Genomic DNA, 23,211 nt, shown 5'->3' with positions numbered 1-23,211 from the left:
TGTTGTCTGCGCAAAGAAATTATTCACAGATCGAGAAAGAAGCATTGGCTCTCGTATTTGGTGTTGCAAAGTTTCATGATTTCTTGTATGGTCGTCACTTTACCATCATCACAGACCACAAACCTTTGACGTCGCTTTTTCATCCAAACAAGCCTGTACCTCCACGTACAGCGCAGAAATTCATTCGCTGGTCTATTTTCCTCTCGCAGTACTGCTACGATATCTTGTATCGGTCCACTGCTAAGCACGGAAATGCCGATGCGTTGTCCTGTTTGCCTGTTGCTGAGGATAGAGCATTCGATTCTTCCGAACTTGCTTGCATGTTCATTGATTCGGAAACCGATGAAGTGGTCGAATCGTTTCCGATTGCTTTTCGTCGTGTAGCTACAGCCACAGCTGCTGACCCGGTCCTTGCTACCGTTTTGCGTTTTGTTGCTACGCAATGGCCTTTGTCAAAGTCTCGGATCGAGGATCCGTTGGTTCGCCGATTTTTTGCTCACAAGGAGAGACTTTTTGTTCGACGTGGTGTTTTGTTGTTGCGTTCTGATAATGATCAGTCCAGAGTCGTGGTCCCACGTTCGTTACAGTCCTCTGTTTTACGGCTTCTTCACCAAGGACATTGGGGTATAGTGCGAACGAAATACCTTGCTCGTCAGCACTGTACTTGGTTCGGGGATCGATGCTGCGATTACGAATATGTGTTCTTCTTGCATGGCGTGTGCCGAACAACAATCCGCACCGCCGCGGAAAGTCTTTGCATGGCCAAAAGCCACTTCCCCTTGGCACCGCTTGCACATCGATTTTGCTGGTCCCTTCTGGAATGCTTGATGGTTGGTTCTGGTAGATGCCTTCAGTAATATTCCTTTTGTTGTCCGGATGTCTTCCACGACATCATCTGCCACCATCCAAGCGTTGTCTGCTATCTTTTGCATTGAAGGTCTTCCGCAGACTATTGTTTCCGACAATGGCCCACAATTCATGTCCGCAGAATTTCAGTCATTCTGCCAGGCCAATGGTATTCAACATCTGACATCCGCGCCGTTTTCGCCACAGTCAAACGGTGCCGCTGAACGATTGGTCCGGACTTTCAAGTCACAGATGTTGAAGTTGAAAGAGTCGCATTCTCGGGAGGGCGCGTTGTTGCTCTTTTTGTCGTCGTATCGCTCTCAGCCCCGAGATGGTCGCTCGCCGGCTGAGTTGCTCCACGGTCGTCCTCATCGAACCGTGATGTCTTTGCTGCATCCGCCGCATCAGGTTCCTGTGCAGCGGCAGACTCCTGCTTTTGCTCCAGGCAACGTTGTATTCTATCGCAACTCTCGAGGTTCACGGCCTTGGCTCGCAAGGGCGCATTCTTCGCTGCCTCTGCCGCGCGATGTATTTGGTTTTGGGGGCTTCTGGTGAGGTGCGTCGGCATCTCAATCAGCTGCGCCTCTGTCGTCGCACGGGTTCTGCTGCTCCCCGTCTGCTTTCAGCGACGGTGCCGTCCGGTCAGCGCCCTGGGGACCCATCTACTGGCTCGCCTCATCCCCAGGTGTTACCGACGCTGCCTTCCATTTTGCCCCATGGCGACGCGCCGCTGCCGCCTCCGCCGCCGCCGCCTGTTCTCCCGCCGGCGCCGCCCGCAGTGGACGCCTCGCTGCAGCCGCCAAGCGCCTCCCTGGGTCACGCGCCGCCGATCGCTTCCCGTGACCAGCCGTCCTCCGCCATGGTACTCTTGCTCGCTCCGGACCACATGGCGTCTTCGCGTGTTGGGTACCCCGACGCAATGGAGGTCGACCCTTCGGCCCCTCCTGTCTCTTTACGGGCGCATACACCGCATGTTGACGTGCACCCTGGACTAGGTTTTCAGGCGTTTCCTAGCTCCCCTCGGACCGAATGGCCGGGTGCGGGTGGCACAGCCTCGCCTTTTGTTAGGCTCCCCACCTCATCGCATACGTCAACATGGGGTCCTCCCCACGGCGGGCGGAAGCCTTATAACATGACCGTTCGCCGATTTGCGGGGGAGGAATGTGGTGTCACCACCAGACACCACACTTGCTAGATGGTAGTTGTAAATCGGCCGCGGTCCATTAGTACATGTCGGACCCGCGTGTCGCCACTGTGTGATCGCAGACCGAGCGCCACCACAAGGCAGGTCTCGAGACACGGACTAGCACTCGCCCCAGTTGTAAGGACGACGTAGCTAGCGACTACACTGACGAAGCCTCGCTCCTTTGCCGAGCAGATAGTTAGAATAGCCTTCAGCTAAGTCCATGGCTACGACCTAGCAAGGCGCCATTAGTAGTTTATTGCATGTATCTATGGAGTCTCACTTATATCGTCAATAACGATGTACCAAGGATGGATTAAAGTTAAGTATTCCAGAAGCTACGTACTTTTCTTTATAGCATTCATTACGTATCCTGTTACAGACCTATCTCTTGCCTGCGTGCACTGAATGCGTGCCTTTCGGCTACTTCCGTGGCGTGGCTGTCTTGCTACGCCACAACACAGCAAGTGGACTTTGCTAAGTTCTTGGATATATACCATAATAACAAATAAAAATGGCCTAAGCATATCCTAGATCTTGAAAAAAAAAAAAAGAGTTCGTTCTGCAGCTTTTGCTTTACATATAAGTGCATCATCTATAAACAAGGATGTCATAAGAGCTGCTTACTTTGGATATTCTGCACACTGTTGTCATACAGCATCATCTTGTGGGCTAACAAGAGCAAATTGAAGGAGTACCTGATACAAAATTCATTCCATTCAGTTAGCAATTTTTTTTAGTACAAATAAGCAAGTATTTGTGTAGCTTTTTTGTGCTAATTAGTGAGCTATTTAATGCAAGCACACATGTAAACTATTCATAATATAAATGACTCACAATGTATGTATAAATGTTATTATTTCTGTTCATGTACTATGATGTAATATTATTTGCTAAGATTTTTGTCATGAATCAAGCATATTATGCTCTTCTGTATTGTACATACTGTGATAATACTGACTTGTTCCACTGAAACATCGAAAGTCAAGAGAAAATTTAAGGAGTACCTGAGAAAACTACATTCTATTTAACTAGTGACTTTTTTTAGTGCAAATGAGCAAGTATTTGCATAGTTTTTTATCATACAGATGAGTGAGCCATTTAATGCAAGCATAAATGTAAGTTATTCCTAACATTTATGACTCATAATGTATATATAAATATTATTATTTCTGTTGATGTATTATGATGAAACATTAGCTCCTATGACTTTTAACATGAAGCAACCATTTTGTGCCTTACTGTACTGTAAATATAGATATAATACTGACTAGTTCCATATACTAGCAAATAAATAAAAATAAATAGCGTCACACTGGCTCTCCCTGCAAGACAAAATTCAATCAGACTATGTCAATGCAGAAAATGCTGTGTTCTGGGACAGATGGGATGTTCTCCTCGCCAAATTCCCGACTGGAGGTGAGACGGTGAATGCTGAGCATTACTATGAAACACTGCAGAAACTGCAACAAGACATTCAGAACAAGTGACACAGAATGTTTAGTGCCTGTATTGCCTCACTGCACAACACCACTCAGCCATACACGTCTTGACAGACAACAGTGCTTCTGCAAATTTTTGCCAGGGGGATGTTTGATCAAGACCCTGCTCCCAGTGATTTTCATCTGTTTTTGAACCTCAAGAAATTCCTGTCTGGTCCAAGTCAGAGTTTTCAGACTGAGGCAGAGATGGATGTCACACAGTGGTTCCAATCCCTGGCAGCAGTCTTCTATGACACGAGGATATAAAATTTGGTCCAACATGATATATATATATATATATATATATATATATATATATATATATAAACAAAGATGATGTGACTTACCAAATGAAAGTGCTGGCAGGTCGACAGACACACAAACAAACACAAACATACACACAAAATTCAAGCTTTCGCAACAAACTGTTGCCTCATCAGGAAAGAGGGAAGGAGAGGGAAAGACGAAAGGATGTGGGTTTTAAGGGAGAGGGTAAGGAGTCATTCCAATCCCGGGAGCGGAAAGACTTACCTTAGGGGGGAAAAAAGGAAAAAAGGACGGGTATACACTCGCACACACACACACATATCCATCCACACATATACAGACACAAGCAGACGTATTATATATATATATATGTTGCGAAAGCTTGAATTTTGTGCATATGTTTGTGTTTGTTTGTGTGTCTATCGACGTGTGCCAGCGCTTTCGTTTGGTAAGTCACATCATCTTTGTTTTTAGGTGTGTGTGTGTGTGTGTGTGTGTGTGTGTATGTGTGTGTGTATATATATATATATATATATATATATATATATATATATATATATATATATATATATATATATATATAAAAAATTCTCTGCTGTTTTACACAATTCAACTCCAGAGGGGATGTTAAATTTATCTGCCATATTCAGCTGTTTATCATGATATTTGTTTCCAAAACAAGTTGACAGAAATAGTGGCTCGCTGTATGTAGAGTTCAGGATCGTGAGCCAGATGACACACTGAACAACACAACTAGGAGACAAACTGCACATCACTCTTTGTCCATCTCTTTCTCCCCCCACACTGTACATCTCCTCCTCCACCCCTCTCTCGCTGTCCATCTCTTCCCCCACTCTCCTCCTCCTCCTCCTCATCTCTCCCCCCCTCCCCCCGCCCCCCTCTCTGCTCAGCTGTACCTTTCCATGCACTTACCACCTGGTACGCATTTCAGTACTACCTGCTAGACAACACACTGGTCCTGCAGGACAGCTGAGATGTCTGGCGGTACCAACTATCCTCATCCCCACCCCCATCCCACTCATAAGGGAGCTACATGGTTCTTAACCACCCCCCCCCCCCTCCCCTTTGCTCCTTTCCAGACAGTAAGTGATATGCACACCAAATTTGGTTGAAATCGATCCAGTGGTTTAGGAGGAGGTGTGGAAAATGCACTCTCCTACCACTACCTGTAACAGCCACGTAACTGGCAAAACATATTCTATCAAAGGGAGAGCCACCTGTGAAAAGACACACGTCATGTAACAGTTGATATACAAACACTGTTCGCCCTTCTACATTGCTATGACTACCACCAAGTTATCAGTTAGGATGAATGGGCATAGACAGAGGGTATTTACTGGCAACTCACAATATCCTTTTGAGGAGCATGGCATACTGCATGACAGCCAAGGGCTCAGTGCCAGTTTCACTCCACGTGTCGTCTCGATCCTTCCCCCAGACACCCCTTTCTCAGAATTCCGTGATGGGAACTGATGTTACAACATGTCCATACTTTACATTAATTTCTTTGGTCTTAGCACTACTTTTCAATGAGTGTTCCTTTTTTTACACTCCCTTTCAGTTATCTGTACATTTTATTTTTTGGCTTGCCTGTTTTTCCTCACCTCTCTCACATCTGCTTATGTAACACATGAAAGTTCAGCGATATACACAAGCAAATGCAATGGCCCTTAGTTGTTGCATACGTCACCGACTCTTAAAATATGTTTGATTCAATCTCCTTTTCTCTCACTTGCCAACTGCTCACCTCATTTCAGCTTAAGTTTTACATTTCACTTTATCAATTATCTGCTTTATATTCTCAATCTAGGCCTTGGCTCCAATATTTCATTCCTTATACCATCTCCTCAGCTCTAATTTTCATCACCAACTCATGCCCATAAATGTGCCCAATCATTCTCTCTCTCTGATTCTTAGCCCTAAGCTGGATCATTAATTCAAATGTTATGACTGAGCAGATGATGATGATAACAACAGTGGGATTTCAACAATGTTTATTTTGCTCCCAATAATGGGATGGTCCTACCCCCATGAACCATGGACCTTGCCATTGGTGGGAAGGCTTGTGTGCCTCAGCGATACAGATGGCCGTACCGTAGGTGCAACCACAACGGAGGGGTATCTGTTGAGAGGCCAGACAAATGTGTGGTTCCTGAAGAGGGGCAGCAGCCTTTTCAGTAGTTGCAGGGGCAACAGTCTGGATGATTGACTGATCTGGCCTTGCAACACTAACCAAAACGGCCTTGCTGTGCTGGTACTGCAAACGGCTGAAAGCAAGGGGAAACTACAGCCGTAATTTTTCCCGAGGGCATGCAGCTTTACTGTATGGTTAAATGATGATGGCATCCTCTTGGGTAAAATGTTCCAGAGGTAAAATAGTCCCCCATTCGGATCTCCGGGCGGGGACTACTCAGGAGGACGTTGTTATCAGGAGAAAGAAAACTGGCGTTCTACGGATCGGAGCGTGGAATGTCAGATCCCTTAATTGGGCAGGTAGGTTAGAAAATTTAAAAAGGGAAATGGATAGGTTGAAGTTAGATATAGTGGGAATTAGTGGAGTTCAGTGGCAGGAGGAACAAGACTTTTGGTCAGGTGAATACAGGGTTATAAATACAAAATCAAATAGGGGTAATGCAGGAGTAGGTTTAATAATGAATAAAAAAATTGGAGTGCGGGTAAGCTACTACCAACAGCGTAGTGAACGCATTATTGTGGCCAAGATAGACACGAAGCCCATGCCTACTACAGTAGTACAAGTTTATATGCCAACTAGCTCTGCAGATGATGAAGAAATTGATGAAATGTATGATGAGATAAAAGAAATTATTCAGGTAGTGAAGGGAGATGAAAATTTAATAGTCATGGGTGACTAGAATTCGAGAGTAGGAAAAGGGAGAGAAGGAAATATAGTGGGTGAATATGGATTGGGGGAGAGAAATGAAAGAGGAAGCCGTCTGGTAGAATTTTGCACACAGCATAACTTAATTATAGTTAACACTTGGTTCAAGAATCATAAAAGAAGGTTGTATACATGGAAGAATCCTGGAGATACTAGAAGGTATTAGATAGATTATATAATGGTAAGACAGAGATTTAGGAACCAGGTTTTAAATTGTAAGACATTTCTAGGGGCAGATGTGGACTCTGACCACAATCTATTGGTTATGAACTGTAGATTAAAACTGGAGAAACTGCAAAAAGGTGAGAATTTAAGGAGATGGGACCTGGATAAACTGAAAGAACCACAGGTTGTACAGAGTTTCAGGGAGAGCAAAAGGGAACAATTGAGAGGAATGGGGGAAAGAAATACAGTAGAAGAAGAATGGGTAGCTTTGAGGGATGAAGTAGTGAAAGCAGCAGAGGATCAAGTAGGTAAAAAGACGAGGGCTAGTGGAAATCCTTGGGTAACAGAAGAAATATTGAAGTTAACTGATGAAAGGAGAAAATATAAAAATGCAGAAAATGAAGCAGACAAAAGGGAATACAAATGTCTAAAAAATGAGATCGACAGGAAGTGCAAAATGGCTAAGCAGGGATGGCTAGAGGACAAATGTAGGGATGTAGAGGCTTATCCCACTAGGGGTAAGATAGATACTGCCTACAGGAAAATTAAAGAGACCTTTGGAGAAAAGAGAACCACTTGTATGAATATCAAGAGCTCAGATGGAAACCCAGTTCTAAGCAAAGAAGGGAAAGCAGAAAGGTGGAAGGAGTATGTAGAGGGTCTATACAAGGGCGATGTACTTGAGAACAATATTATGAAAATGGAAGAGGATGTAGAAGAAGATGAAATGGGAGATATGATACTGCGTGAAGAGTTTGACAGAGCACTGAAAGACCTGAGTCGAAACAAGGCCCCGGGAGTAGACAACATTCCATTGGAACTACTGACGGCCTTGGTAGAGCCAGTCCTGACAAAACTCTACCATCTGGTGAGCAAGATGTATGAGACAGGCGAAATACCCTCAGACTTCAAGAAGAATATAATAATTCCAATCCCAAAGAAAGCAGGTGTTGACAGATGTGAAAATTACCAAACTATCAGTTTAATAAGCCACAGCTCAACAACTCACTTTTTCTGAATAAATTTTCTGAAGAGAATTCCATTAAAAAACAAGCAGTGAATATTTGCTATGTGAACCAAGTTCTTTTCTTCATGTTGACACAATGAGAGATGCTTCTACAGGCAAAAGATGCTGAACTGAGCTTCATAATTACTTGTGTGTGTGTTGATCCCATTCCAGATTGTTGTTCCTTTGAACTTAGGCATTTTACACAGGAAGTTTCAGTTAGTGTAAGAACGTTAATGTCTACCTCATCAGGAACTAGCGGTTTTTTTTTTCTTTTTTTTTTTCTGAAACTGCATAATGTTACTCTTCATAAGGTCTGGCTTAAATTGATGTGCCACTTGACGTTTTTTCAACATAATAACTGCCTGAATAGTTTTCAGGTGTCACAGCAAATAGTGCTGTGTAAATTGCCAAAAATATCCATGAAACACCTGATTGCCATTTCAGTTGCTACCAACGCATTGCTGTTGCATCTCACCAATTCATGCGTTGGCTCGCTAGAAAAGTGCAGGCACCAATGGGCGAGGCTATGTCATTGTAGAAGATGTCAACATACAGAGCCTCCTGATAGAGGAAGTGGCTGTGGTCTCCACACACAAGGCGTGGAAAATGTGGCCGCAAGTCGGGACCTGCAGGGTGCACACACAGGTAAGGGGTTGGTGGTCAGCTTAACTGTCCTTGTTTTGATTCTCCACCTGTGTTAAGTCATCGCATTCATTTGTATGTAGCTGACAATGCCTTTGTGCCACAAATGCTGGTTCCCATACTTCGATGATTTGAAATCCCGAGTCTCTGTTAATTAAGTCATTAGCTAAAAATATTTTGACTACTTCTTTAATAATGGGGTTGCAAACGCAGCCATTGCCGGTCCCAAGCCAGGGGCCTCATCTCACAAGTGATGAGGAAAGAGGAGGAGGAGGAGGAGGAGGAGTAACACCTCTATAAAAAAGCGGGAGCTGATTCCCAACAGCGGAGAGAGCGGAAGAGCCTAGTGGAGTTAACCATGAATTAGAAAGCAAAACAAAATCCAAAAGCACCTGTTCTCAACTTGGACAGCCTTTGGTCAGCATTTGTCTTCATGTAAGGGGCAGTTGTGAGTAATCCTCTGGGGTTAACAACCTTGGCTGTAAAAAAGGTGGCTCTAAAAATCGCCCTCAGAACTCAAAGAATTATCAATCATGGAAAAGTGTGATGTGAAACTAATTACCCCAGGTGCTCAATCCACTGTACATAAGTGTGCAAGCAGACATTCAGATTCTGGGGTGTCTGCAATGTCTCACAAAGATGAATCGGGGCATCTTAGAACCTCAAACAAAGTAAAATAGAGGAAAGCAAACTACTTAGCAACTTTAGATGCAAATTCACTTTTGAAAGTGGGGAAACTTAAGACTCTAACAGACACATTAAATGAACATAGAATCATCATCTGTGCAAGAGACCAGGTACCAACAAATTATATACCGTTGTAAATGTTCACACCCCTATAAACATTGACAACAAAAAGAATAAGGAGAACATGGAACTATTCTGCAAAAAACTAGATGACACGATCCAAAAGATCCCCAAAAAACATAATGTCATCCTTCTAGGGGATTTTAACGCCCAAGTGGGGAGAGAGAAAAGGTTCAGGCAAATAGTGGGGAGATACCTGGCACATAACAGGACGAACTGAAATGGTATCAGCCTCATCGAATTATGCCAGGCACACAGTTTGATCCTGAAGTCAACTAGCTTTAAGAAATTGACAAGAAAACAGAAGCTGTGGATTTCACCTAACCCTCTCCTGGGAGAATTCCAGTTAGATCATGTTGCGATAAAGTGAAAATTTCATAAGGATATCCAAAATGTTAGGGTTCTCAGAGGGTGGTGGTGGTGGTGGTGGTGGTGGTTAGTGTTTAACGTCCCGTCGACAATGAGGTCATTAGAGACGGAGCGCAAGCTCGGGTTAGGGAAGGATTGGGAAGGAAATCGGCCGTGCCCTTTCAAAGGAACCATCTCGGTATTCGCCTGAAACGATTTAGGGAAATCACGGAAAACCTAAATCAGGATGGCCGGAGACGGGATTGAACCGTCATCCTCTCAGAGGGTCAACCTCAACTCTGACCGCTACCTATCTAAAGTGAAACTGAAGATCATCACCAAGAGTAGCTTTCATAGGAAAAAACTTGCATGAAGGAGATATGATCCAGAGAAAGTAAAGAAGAAGTAGGAGGAATGGGGCAAGTTAACAGGCAATCTAGAATTCCAGGACTGGAAGCAGATGGAGAAGAGTCTTAAGCCAAGGTAGAGCAACTTGGTCCTGTTACCAGGTGGTGGAACGACGATTGTGATAGACTACGTGATCTGAGGAAGAAGGCATGGCACATCTGGCAAACCAAAAAGGACGAGAGTGCCTGGCAGCTCTTTGTGGAAACTAGAAAGATGGTGTCCAAGGAGATCAAGAAAGTTAAGAAGGCGCAAGAAGACCAACTGCTCAGGAAGATAAATGATAACTTTGCTAAGAACAACATGAGAAACTATTATTGGATCTTCAGGGAGAAGCTAAAGAGATAGCCCCCCCCCCCAACTCCAGGACAAAAAAGGGAACATGGCATATAGTAATAGGGACAACTGTAAGATACTAGCAGAATACTTCAAGTAACTTCTAAACTGTGAGGAACCAAACCAAAAGATGGCATTCGATGGTGGACCGAAGTCATCCTCCAACCCAGACTCTAAACCCCTATCTGTAAGTGAGATCCAGGCAATACCAAATCATATGGAAAATTTCAGGGCATCAGGGGAAAATCAGGTAACAGCCAAATTATGGAAGTATGCTAGCAAATATGCAATTGTCTTATTCCAGAAACTTTTTTAGGAGATATGGAACAAGGGAATCTTCCAGAGGAATCAAAAATGGCCCTGATACATCCTCTTCACAAAAAAGGTCCTAAATCTGATCCCAACAACAACAGAAGGATTTCCCTGGTGGATGTGACCTACAGGATATTGTCCAGAGCTTTACTAGAAAGAGCAGAATCTCAGTTAGATTGCCAAATTAGGGAGTATCGAGCAGGGTTTAGGAAAGGGAGATCCTGCCCTGAACAGATCTTAAACGTCAGAAATATTTTTAGCATATCAGAAGCAGAGGGAGAAACCGCATATAGTGACTTTTGTAGACTTCCAAAAAGCTTAAAATTCCATAGACAGAGTATTGTCGTTCAATATTTTGGAGGAGTTTAGTTTGGTCAGGAAAATTCTAAAGATCATCAAGGAGACGCTCACGAATACATCCTCTAAAGTCGGATTCATGGGTGAACTTTTGAAATCAGAACAGGGGTCCGGCAAGGGTCTCACCCCTGCTGTTTGACTGTGCACTCAAAAAAGTTGTGAGGGAATGGAGTGCAAGAACGAGAGGGGAATCAAGACTTGTAACAAAAAACAAAGGAATCATGATTAAGTGTTTGTCATTTAGTGACAACATAGTGTTACTTGTGGAAACATGGGAGGAAGCTAAACAACAAATCGCTGAGTTACAAGGGCAGGCAGGGAAGATAGGACTTAAGATTTCTTACGAAAAAACGAAGATAATAATGAATATACTAGACACTCCTAAGAGAAATAAAGTAGGAGCACAAAAAATAGACGTGGTTAGGAGTTTCAAGTACCTAGGGAAATGGACTGAATGGAACAACCTTGTAGGGAAAGCAATGGAAGCAAGAAGGACCAAAATAGAACTAGCTTTCCAGAAAACTGAAAACACATACAATGAGAAAGCCTTCTCTTGGAACACCAAAATAAGGCCTTATAACACAGTAACTAAACTGGAAGCACTCTATGCAGCAGAGACACTAGTCATGGGGAGGAAAGGACAAATGCCCAGTGTGTTTCATGAACATTTCTAGGTATGTTTCCACCCCCAGTGACCATTCGGCCCCTCATTGAACTTTACGGGTCACCACTTGACATGAACAATGTAACATGTAGTGATCTAACTGTGGTTTCCGCCCCGCCGAACATGCCCTGGCTCGTCATGCTGACAGCTCAGTGGGAACATTTTACTGTGCTCCTCTGTGCACATCTGCTCCCCCCCCCTCCCAACACTGCAAGTAAACTTTCAGGGGGTCAGTGAGCAGATGATGCTGGACAAAACCCTGTGTTCAGTGTGGTTATCGAAATTGGCTACAGATCTCCACATTCATCTCCTCCCCCACACCTGGAATCCATCGGTTCACATCTGCAGATGGATGAAGAGGTCTATTCACTCACACACCAGGGTTACCAACAGATGCTCACACAAGAAGTAGTTCCTGCAGCGGTAGTTCGCCCAACTGCTGGCCGCACTCCCCTCCTCAGACTGCTGCACCATCTGGCTCGCCACTCACTGAGCTGCTGCATATCATGCCTGCACCATACGCCCCAGTGTACAAACCCAATCACATTGAGGATGATCAGCCGCCTCCTCTCCCAACGTACCCTCACTGTTGGTACCACAATGTATTCAGTGACGCCACTAAAAAGTGCCGTCCTCCGTGCAAGCATCCGTAAAGCCAATCGTCCGATTAGCGCCAACCCATACTACATTCCATCCATGCCTCTGTCAAATTGAATAGCCACCTTTACATCAAAGACTATTCCTCAATTCACAACTTCCTCTTGGACATCAGCGCTAACGTCTCAATTGTACCTAAGTCAATGGTCACACGCCTTCTCACATGCACATGCTGCCTACTGTGAGCTGTGAACTCATCTACACTCCACACCTGCCTCTCTAATGGCCTCTCCCTCCCCTGGATCTTCCACGTGGCGGACATCGCAGAACCGATCCTGGGAAACACTTTCTTATCACACCACCACGTGTCTCAAAACACTGTTCGAGCTTCTCTGTTTCACCACACCTCTAACTCTCACATCTCATGTGACCTTTCTCAGCCACCTTCTCCAAGTGTAAACACCGTTAACTGTTTAGCGCATCAGTGCACGGCTCTTGTGAGCAGGACTTGTGCAACTGTGGATCGTGTCCTGGCGAAAAGTGTCAAGACATGTGCCCTCCACTGTGAGAATGCTGTTTTGAAATATCGCATTGTCCACCCTGAGGACACGCCACGATCACCGCCCACATCAATTCACACTGCTCACTAACACCAACACCCGAGCCTTCATCCGCCACACCTGACAGCTTTGCTGACAACAGCACACAGGTTAGCAACGCCACGCCTATCTCATGTGACTCCAGTCTCAACCGCGTAGTGTTACCCCTGCCTCTCCCGCCCCCATCACGTGTGTTCCACTCAACGTCTCTCTCACCTGTTCGCAAAGTGACACTCGCGCGCTTCATGACAATCCAGCTGTCCTGGCTCAGATCATGCCCCTCACCACCATGCCCGCACTCACCCAGTGTGCAGATAAACATTCCCCCCCTCGTGCCTCCTTGCACAGCTTGCTCGAGAGCTCCACATGTGCCAGCAGTGCCGCCACTGCCGAGTGCACCTCTCTCACACACTAAGTACAATAAACAGCCTCTACACGCACCGCTCATGACCACCACACGCTCGGCACTTGCAAACTGCAATCTGCACCCATGCAAACATAACAAACATGGGACTTTTTCGCTGCCATTCTCCCTTGAGCAGACAACTATGCCGCTTCCAAGCCAGTAGCAGATGCCATACGCAACCCCCCTCTCAACCCTCCCCCATGCCACTTTTGGCATTTCGATTTCATCTCTCAGTTCTTTGCTGAGATATGCCATATTAAAGTCGCCGACAACATCATTGGAGACTTCCTTTCCTGCATTGGCACCATCTCAATGGTTGTTGATCTTTCTGACTTTGCGTCCCTACGGAACCAGGATGAGGATACACAGCAACTCACTTCGCTGCCTTTCACCAAAGCAAAATTTTCCGGTGCCCAAGAGGAAGTCTAGTGCGACTCCTCCATTGGCACCCTCCACGCCCTTATCCCCCCCTCCCCTCTGCCGTTCAGTGTTTGACACACTACATTCTCTAGCACACCCCGAGATTAAGTCATCGACATGCCTCATGTCTGAACGATTCGTGTGGAGAGACATGAAATGCGATTGTTATACCTGGGCCTGGAACTGCATCACCTGCTAGTGCAACAAAGTCACCAGGCACACTGTTCCAACTCTCCGCAAATTCGAAATTCCATCTGGCTGCTTTTACCACATACACCTGGACCTCATCAGCCCCCCTTCCCCCGTTATATTCTTTCTTCCATTGATCATTTATCTCGGTGGGTAGAGACTGTCCATCTCACAAACATAACTGCCAAAACCTTGGTGAAGGCTTTTTTTTCTTCCTGGATTTCCCCCTCTGGGTGCCCTGCTACCATAACCATTGACCAGGACACTCCTTGCCCAACTCTGCCAGCTGTGTAGTATCAACAAATGTCACACAACTGCCTACCACCCCCAAGCAAACAGACTGGTAGAACAGTGGCATTGGACTTTCAAGACAGCACTGTGATGTCATGACAGTCTTTGGACTGTGGCCCTCCTGTGAAGACTCCTTGGCCTACGGTCGTCGTACAAATCAGATATCAAGGGCACCATGAGTGAGTTCGTGTGTGGTGAAAACCCTGTCCTCCCTGGGGATCTGTTACAATCTACCTCCTCTGACAATCCCACCCTCCTTCCTGACTTCATAAGCTGGATCCGAACAACACATTTTGCAAACATTTCCCTGAATCCCCCATCGAGCCATACTCCCCCCACTCCTATGTGCCCTCCAATATTCTTTCATGCAAGTTCGTTTTTCTCCGCAATGACACCATCAGGGTCCCACTCACCCCACCATATTCAGGCCCACATGAGGTCATAAACCGCACTGCTAATACGATGGACATACTGGTTAAAGGTTCACCATTCACTGTTTCTCTCCACCATGTGAAACTGGCACACGTCGACCCAGCGTCTTTCACACCTAAATACGTTATGCAGCCTCCCAGCCCTGAGGACTCGCACTCAACCAATGACCTCTCAGAGCTGCTGCCGCAGCCCTCACCCGATCATGTGCCTGCATAACCATCCACGCTGTTCCTTGGGTTCTCGCCCTCTCTCTCTACATCCTCTCTGCTACCCTCTCTAGTGGCTCTGCAAACCGACGTCCTGTCCGAACGTTTGTTGGATGTCACCATCCTCATCGATGACAACCATATCTTCATCCTGCTGCAAGACAACTCACCCCACTCAACTGGGGACCCGGTTCGTTAGTCAATCTCCGGCTCCCGCCTGCTCCTGTGAGGGGTTGACCACACGCTCCTCCAAGCTGATGTAACCCACCTAGTGGGGGTTGAAAGTGGCATAGTTGTCTGCTCAAGAGGGAATGGTAGCAAAAAAGTCCCATGTCTGTTATGTTTGCATGGGCACAGATTGCGGTTTGCGACCGAGCATGTGGTGGCCATGAGCGGTACATGTAGAGGCTGTCTATTGTCCTTAGTGTGGTCCCTGCCACAACAACCTCCGGAGATGGACGTCCCCATCACATCACTGCCACCTCCTTTATCGCCGGGGACCCCCCTCCCCCCCTCCTTCCACTGCGCTCAAACAGTGCTGCACACTGCGGGAGGGGGGGAGGGGGGTGGTGCTGTGTGGTATCGAGAAGTACGAATGGCCCGCTTCATCTTCCTTGTTCAGTTCGCTGTATGACTTGCTGTAATGTGGACTCCTGTAATTACCGATGCAAAATATATCGAGTCTTACAGTGTTCCGTGTGTTTTCCTTGGGCTACAACCCAGCCAAAACCCACAATACATTCCCAGTCTCCTGAGACATCAGTCGTCTTTAATCACAGAAGGCACACTTTATTTGATATTTGTTGAATAGCTTGCTGATCTTCAAAGAGACTCCACCAATATAAGGTAGAAAAAATCCTTGTCAAATTCTCTGTTTTTTTTTTTGTCTGCCCCCGTCAGAGGTTCGAGTCCATCTTCAGGTACATATGTGTGTGTGTGTGTGTGTGTGTGTGTGTGTTGTCCTTAGCATTAAGTTAATTTAATTTAGATTAAGTAGTGTGTAGGCTTAGGGACCGATGACCTCAGCAGTTTGATCCCATAAGACTTTACCACAAATTTCCAATGTTTCTGTCTGCTCCTGAGTTTTACTGCATGCTGGCTGAAATGAACTGCAGATCTGCCTTTCAGACCAATGCTTTGGTAGCATTTGAAGATGAAAAATGAAATGATCATATGGCATTTATTGGCCGGGATATTCCCTTGATGAGCAGTTTCATCATGGAAGTATTGTGAGTTCACACAACACTGTCTGATGAGACACCTGTGATACATTCAAACAATACTTAAACTGTTAGCTGTGAACCAGTAGTGGGCATGTTCAGCTATCATCTGGGCTATTTGCTGAGGTTGATTAGTATGGTCAACAAACCATTTAAATTAATACGAAGATTACCTGCACAGATTAAGAACAAGAGTAAGCCCAGAAAATCCTTGTGCGATCCCACTGGTTACATCCACCCATTTTGAGGTTAATTTAATGCCTGCAACACTGCCTGCGATGAGACCTTCTGCTTTCTGTTATCAATATATGAAGTGCAGGAGGTATTTCATAAATGTTATAGACTAATCCTTTAAGTTACTAAGTACAATCTCAGGATCCCCACAACCAAAAGTCACAAAATATACCAATATAACAATGTTCTTGTTTAGCTTTGTAAGGACTACCTTTTTGAAGTACACTGTCTCATACAAATGCCAAACTAAGAGGCAAATTCCAAGTTATGCTCAGTTTAATGAATCAGTATTCTCTCGGAGGCTACTTTCTCAGACATTTTTTGGAAAAATTGGAAGGAGTTATAATCAGAGGCAGTTTTCTTATCTCTAGTTTCATAGGTGGATGTTACTTCAGCATATTGAAGCATATCAAGAAATGTTCTGAGCCACTGACTGATTATGAAGATGGCTTAAGTGTAGTTCCATCCAGACACCACAAGATTTTAATATTCTGCTATAAACAAACCATAGCCAGCAGAATTATTACATTTTAGGGACCTGATAAATGTTATAATCTCCTGAGGTGTTTATTTATGAAATGAATACCTGTTGGTAGTGGGTGGAGTGTCTGCTTAACTTAATATAACACATCTGTATTTGGTTTTTATTAATAGGGATAATGTATGCTGCTGCTGTGAGGAAATAGTTCTTTTTTACTGTACGTGTCTGTGACTCAACACTTTCTCTATGTGGTGAGTAGCAACCTTTCCACTATAGTTACACAGATCGACAAATGGAAGACAGTATGATACAGCTCCAGCTTACGGATTTCGGAGTGTTCTCAGTGTTCTCTTGGTGCCATTCTCTACGTTGTAACATAATCTGTTTTGGTATTGAGTATTGAAATTAACGGTGTTATAGTGCGTAATCAGTGTTCTTCATTGGATTATCCACCTTCAATGACATCCCTACAGTGGTGACCCCGCACAGGACGCCTCACTGTACTTTCGGGGAATGGAGTCGGTGTAAAACTGGAGGCTGGTGACAGTGCTTTGCACTCGCCCAGCAGTAATGTGACTGATACTCCTCAAGACCAGCAGTCTCAGAAAATGGCTCCACAACGTAGGAACACACAAAACATTAAATGGCCAATTTTCTGCATGTCGACAACATTTCCTGCCAACACAACGTATAGTAAGACATTATAATTCCAATGCATCATCACCTACTTAAGCAAATATCAGACAATCTTTGCAGAGGATACTATAACCACACACAGTTATTTAGCGCTTAAGGCCGGCCTAATCGAGTACTTCGCCCCGTCACTTGAGTACATGCTCCACAGACAGATTAGGAAACATGCACCCACCCAGCTACTGTGTGACCTGTGCTTACTATAAAGACCTGACCCACTTTCAGAGCAGATCCTCTGCATAATACGGCCCAGCAGGCTTCAAGAGAACATGAGACTTATCCTTGCACCGGATAAGTGGATAAAAATGCTTCACTACTGGTGCTGGCAGACAAATCTGAAACCATGGCAATAGGGCAGCTAGCGTAAAGGCAATGGCCAGACCCTGAGCATTTCTGTGGCTGTCGTAAGGCACTACAGGGCATAGTGATCTGTTATGCTCAATATTAGAGCCACCCTCCACCAATAGCAACTGCTGCGTCATTTTTTAAGGAGTCCTCTGCTCACATTTTGGTCTGAAATTTGCGTCTGAGCATGGTTTGCCATCTCGGTTCCCTGGCACAGTGGTTTTTCTCCACGCATGCTCTGCAATGGAATTTCAGGCTTACGATGGACAGGAGCAGCATCACGGCATCCATGCAAATGAAAAGATCAACATTTTTCAGCCAGTCCCAGCCACAGATATTATACACATGCGCCACAGTTACATATACCTCGCCCAGCTGTGAAACCTTTGGCTTCGAAGAACTGAAATTTTATGGCAATCCCCACTCACTAAGCGGAGCCACATCCAAACATCATTTTCTTGTTGGTTACAGGTAACATATCAAAAAGACTCTTTGTTATGGACAAAATATCACATACAAAGTTTTCAGTGGTCATGGGGATTGATATTATCATTTTACCAAGGGCATTGTTTCAACTAGACTCCAAGGGCACTTCCCTCAACATCACGGTGGCTAATAACATATCCACATTGGCATATGACAAGAAAAGATTTTGTGTTGACACAGACCTACTGTAGCCAGTGACATGGAATTTCTTAATTGCAGATGTCAGGGTACTTATAATTGAGGCAGACAACCTATAACAGTTCCAATTACTTGTGGATGTCCAGAGGGGACTGATAGCTCACAGATTCTGGAATAGTTCCCAGGCCTCACTTCATGGTCAGATGACAGGCATAAAAGAAGACCAAAGACTCAGCCCATTATCCATACAGCCCCAGGGAAACCCCTCTCCTCACACTGCAGAAGTTGGCCGCGAATGTCAACAGAGAAATTACAGACAGAATCACATGTCCCTTGGACAGCAAAATGGACCTCGCTCCACCATATGGTTTGTGGACACTATGTGTAGATTATTGGGTACTTACCAAGAGAACCATCCCTGACAGGCATCCCATTCCCAACATAATGTACATGAATAACAAGTTGGTTGGAGCAACTGTGTTTACTGTAATTGACTGCGCACGAGCATACTCACAAATTCCTACGGCCCCTGGGGACACGGCAAAGACAGCAATAATGACTCCTTTTGGATCATAGGAGTACTTGCACGAGGATTGACTGAAAAGTAATGCCTCCACCTTCGTAACTCTTCAACAGTTGGCAGCATTGGCATGTGCCAGTTACTGGCTTGTTCTGTAGCCTCGTAGCCTCTTCTCTACAGCTCCAGTTGGCGGGAAGCCTTAGCATTGAACGGTTGTGTTGTTACAGTGTAAAGTATGGAACCCTGCGCTGATGGTCAGTCAATTCGAATCAAGCAATGTGCAGTCATTGAATTCTTGAAAGCAGAAGGTGTCACCCCAAAAGAGATTCATCAGAGAATGGAAGCAGTTTATGGTGGCTGTGTTGATGTGACTACTGTGCATCATTGGGCGAGTAAGTTTAAAGATGCAGAGGCGGAACATCTGACCTGCGTGACAAACAAAGAGTTGGATGTTCTGTGACAGCAACCACTGAGTTTCACAAGCAAAATGTTGACAGACTGATTCAAGATGATTGTCATATCACTCAGAGTGTGGAGTCTTGAATCAATCTGTCAACATTTTTCTTGCGAAACTCAGTGGTTGCTGTCACAGGACGTCCAAATCTTTGTTTACCACGCAGGTCAGATGTTCCCACCTCAACATCTTTCAACTTACTCACCCGACGACATACAGTACTCACATCAACACAGTCACCATAAACTGATTTTATTCCCTGATGAATCTCCTTTGGGGTGACACCTGCTGTCAAGAATTCAATGGCTGTATGTTGCTTAAATCGCACAGACCAACCACCTGCACAGGGTTCCATACTTTACACTGTAACAACACAACCATTCAATGCTAAGGCTTCCCGGCAACTGGAGCTGTAGAGAAGAGGCTATGGAACAAGCCTGTACCAGCCGCATACCAAAGCTGCCAACTGTTGAAGAGTTATGAAGGTGGAGGCATTACTTTTCAGTCAACTCATATACATATGGACTAAAAATACTGCCCAGACATGGCAATGTTTCATCCACCGAGATCTACATGGTGTATATTATTATACGGATGACATACTCGTGTTTTCTCTTTCATCAGGACAGCAAGCTACACACCATCAACTACTTTTCAAGTTATGTCAACAAGCAGGGGTTGTGGAGAATACAAGCAAGTGCATTTTTGGATGGGATAGTGTTGAGTTCCTGGGTTTGATGCATTGGCCGCAGGTGTCTTACCCTAGGAGACCAAGTCAGAGAGATCCAATAAGCTCCACTGCCACAGACATCCAAGGATCTTAGACAGTTTGTAGGTATGCTCAACAACGATCATTGCTACCCACCTCATGCGGTGGTGTCGGTGGCACTGCTGCCAAGATTGCTTAAGGCAAATTCACGACAGGAACTAGGAAGGTGTCTTGGAATCAGAAGCAATAATTGCATTTGATTCGGTGAAAGAATAACCCCCGTGAGCTGTATTGCTAAATCATCTGCACCAAAATGTGCGAACAGCTATTATGGAGGACTCAAGCCAGGTGGTGGTGGGGGCCGCCCCCCAACAGCAAACTGACAGTGCGTGGCTGCCCCTGGCATTCTTCTCCTTTCTAATACTGGAGCATTATAGATCTTGTGTTACATGCAGTCTTTGTTGCTGTCAACCACTGTCATGATTTTCACAGACCCTGACTCCATTACCAATTGTTTTGAAATGGGTCACCTAAATGTTCACTTCAGTTGATCAGACAGGTGGAGTTGATTTCCCAGTTTACCATCGATGTACACTGTGTGAGTGGCTGCAAGTACATCATCACCGACTGCACCAATATTAGGACAGAACGATGGTGGGACTACAATGCACATGAATGGGTGTTGGACAAGAAGTTATGCATGCTATGGGAGCAACAGAGTTCAACTCTGCAATTACAAAGAGTCAAAAACAGCACAGGATAATGTCTAACTATGCAGTGCAACATGGCACATGGTAGGATGCCTGTCTACATATCACATGATTTCAAGAGAATTATCTTTCTGGCCTACCATAACCTCACGCACAGGAATGCGGACTACTGCGAAACTGGTGTGGCCCAGGATCAACAGAGATTGCCACTCGTGGGTAAAGCAGTGTGGCAGGTGTCAGCAGAGCAAAATTGACTATCATGTCCTCCATCCACAAGGGCTGTTCACCACACTTTCAGTGAGGTTCGGGCATGTACATGTGGTTCTTGTAGGCCCTCTTCCTTACTCCAATGGCTTCTGTTCCCTTGTAACCTTAGTGGAATGCTTTATTTAGTGGATGGAGGCCACTCATGTGGCCAAAATGATGCCACATACAGTGGCAAAGCCTATTTTAGGCACTTGGATCATAAGGTTCGGAATGCCACACACCATCAGGACTGACAAGGGCCGGTAGTTCCTGGCGTCCTTACTTCAGGAAACCCTATGGTTATATGGCAGTTCTTGCATACATACCACTTGCTGTCATACTGCCAGTAACAGTATGTTGTAAAGGTTCTACCATAGCACAAAGGCAGCTTTGATATGTGCCAGTCGCCGTGGTCGTACGCACTCCAGCTTGTCCTGTTGGGCCTGCGATCAGCAATTGAGGACTATAGGCAAGATTCGGCTGAAAGCAAGGGGAAACTACAGCCGTAATTTTTCCCGAGGGCATGTAGCTTTACTGTATGATTAAATGATGATGGCGTCCTCCTGGGTAAAATATTCCGGAGGTAAAATAGTCCCCCATTCGGATATCTGGGCGGGGACTACTCAAGAGGACGTTGTTATCAGGAAAAAGAAAACTGGCGTTCTACGGATGGGAGCATGGAATGTCAGAACCCTTAATCGGGTAATCGGGCAGGTAGGTTAGAAAATTTAAAAAGGGAAATGGATAGGTTAAAGTTAGATATAGTGGGAATTAGTGAAGTTCGGTGGCAGGAGGAACAAGACTTTTGGTCAGGTGAATACAGGGTTATAAACACAAAATCAAATAGGGGTAATGCAGGAGTAGGTTTAATAATGAATACAAAAATAGGAGTATGGGTAAGCTACTTCAAACAGCATAGTGAACGCATTATTGTGGCCAAGATAGACACGAAGCCCACACCTACTACAGTATTACAAGTTTATATGCCAACTAGATCTGCAGATGATGAAGAAATTGATGAAATGTATGATGAGATAAAAGAAATTATTCAGGTAGTGAAGGGAGATGAAAATTTAATAGTCATGGGTGACTGGAATTAAAGAGTAGGAAAAGGGAGAGAAGGAAACATAGTAGGTGAATATGGATTGGGGCTAAGAAATGAAAGAGGAAGCCTCCTGGTAGAATTTTGCGCAGAGCATAACCTAATCATAGCTAACACTTGGTTTAAGAATCATGAAAGAAGGTTGTATACATGGAAGAACCCTGGAGATACTAAAAGGTATCAGATAGACTATATAATGGTAACACAGAGATTTAGGAACCAGGTTTTAAATTGTAAGACATTTCCAGGGGCAGATGTGGACTCTGACCAAAAATCTATTGGTTAAGAACTGTAGATTAAAACTGAAGAAACTGCAAAAAGGTGGGAATTTAAGGAAATGGGACCTGGATAAACTGAAAGAACCACAGGTTGTACAGAGTTTCAGGGAGAGCATAAGGGAACAATTGACAGGAATGTGGGAAAGAAATACACTAGAACAAAAATGGGTAGCTTTGAGGAATGAAACAGTGAAGGCAGCAGAGGATCAAATAGGTAAAAAGACTAGGGCTAGTAGAAACCCTTGGGTAACAGAAGAAATATTGTATTTAATTGATGAAAGGAGAAAATATAAAAATGCAGTAAATGAAGCAGGCAAAAAGAATACAAACATCTCAAAATGATATCGACAGGCAGTGCAAAATGGCTAAGCAGGGATGGCTAGAGGACATATGTAAGGATGTAGAGTCTTATCTCACTAGGGGTAAGATAGATACTGCCTACAGGAAAATTAGAGACCTTTGGAGAAAGAATAACCACTTGCATGAATATCAAGACATTTGATGGAAACCCAGTTCTAAGCTAAGAATGGAAAGCAGAAAGGTGGAAGGAGTATTAGAGGGTCTATACAAGGGCGATGAACTTGAGGACAATATTATGGAAATGGAAGAGGATGTAGATGAAGATGAAATGGGAGATATGATACTGTGTGAAGAGTTTGACAGAACACTGAAAGACCTGAGTCAAAACAAGGCCCCAGGATTAGACAACATTC

The 23,211-nt window shown here is 44.7% G+C and overlaps 1 protein-coding gene across 2 annotated transcripts in view; it reads right to left on the bottom strand.

The window, feature by feature from the left end:
* The window catches only part of LOC124619037, an 88,030-nt gene that overhangs the window by 60,738 nt on the left and 4,081 nt on the right, over window positions 1-23,211 (bottom strand). The window contains exon 2 of one of the 2 annotated variants that reach the window (XM_047145394.1): window positions 2,657-2,727. The exons of the other annotated variant lie outside the window; for it this stretch is intronic. Coding sequence (XP_047001350.1) covers window positions 2,657-2,683 — 27 coding nt within the window. The 5' untranslated portion in view covers window positions 2,684-2,727. The remainder of the gene's footprint in view (window positions 1-2,656; window positions 2,728-23,211) is intronic. 2 annotated transcript variants of the gene reach the window in all.

Source organism: Schistocerca americana, chromosome 1, assembly GCF_021461395.2.
Source record: "Schistocerca americana isolate TAMUIC-IGC-003095 chromosome 1, iqSchAmer2.1, whole genome shotgun sequence".
In the NCBI taxonomy this organism is placed as follows: domain Eukaryota; kingdom Metazoa; phylum Arthropoda; class Insecta; order Orthoptera; family Acrididae; genus Schistocerca; species Schistocerca americana.
Note: the sequence above shows the minus strand (reverse complement) of the source record. Positions and strands in the feature narration are given on the sequence as shown.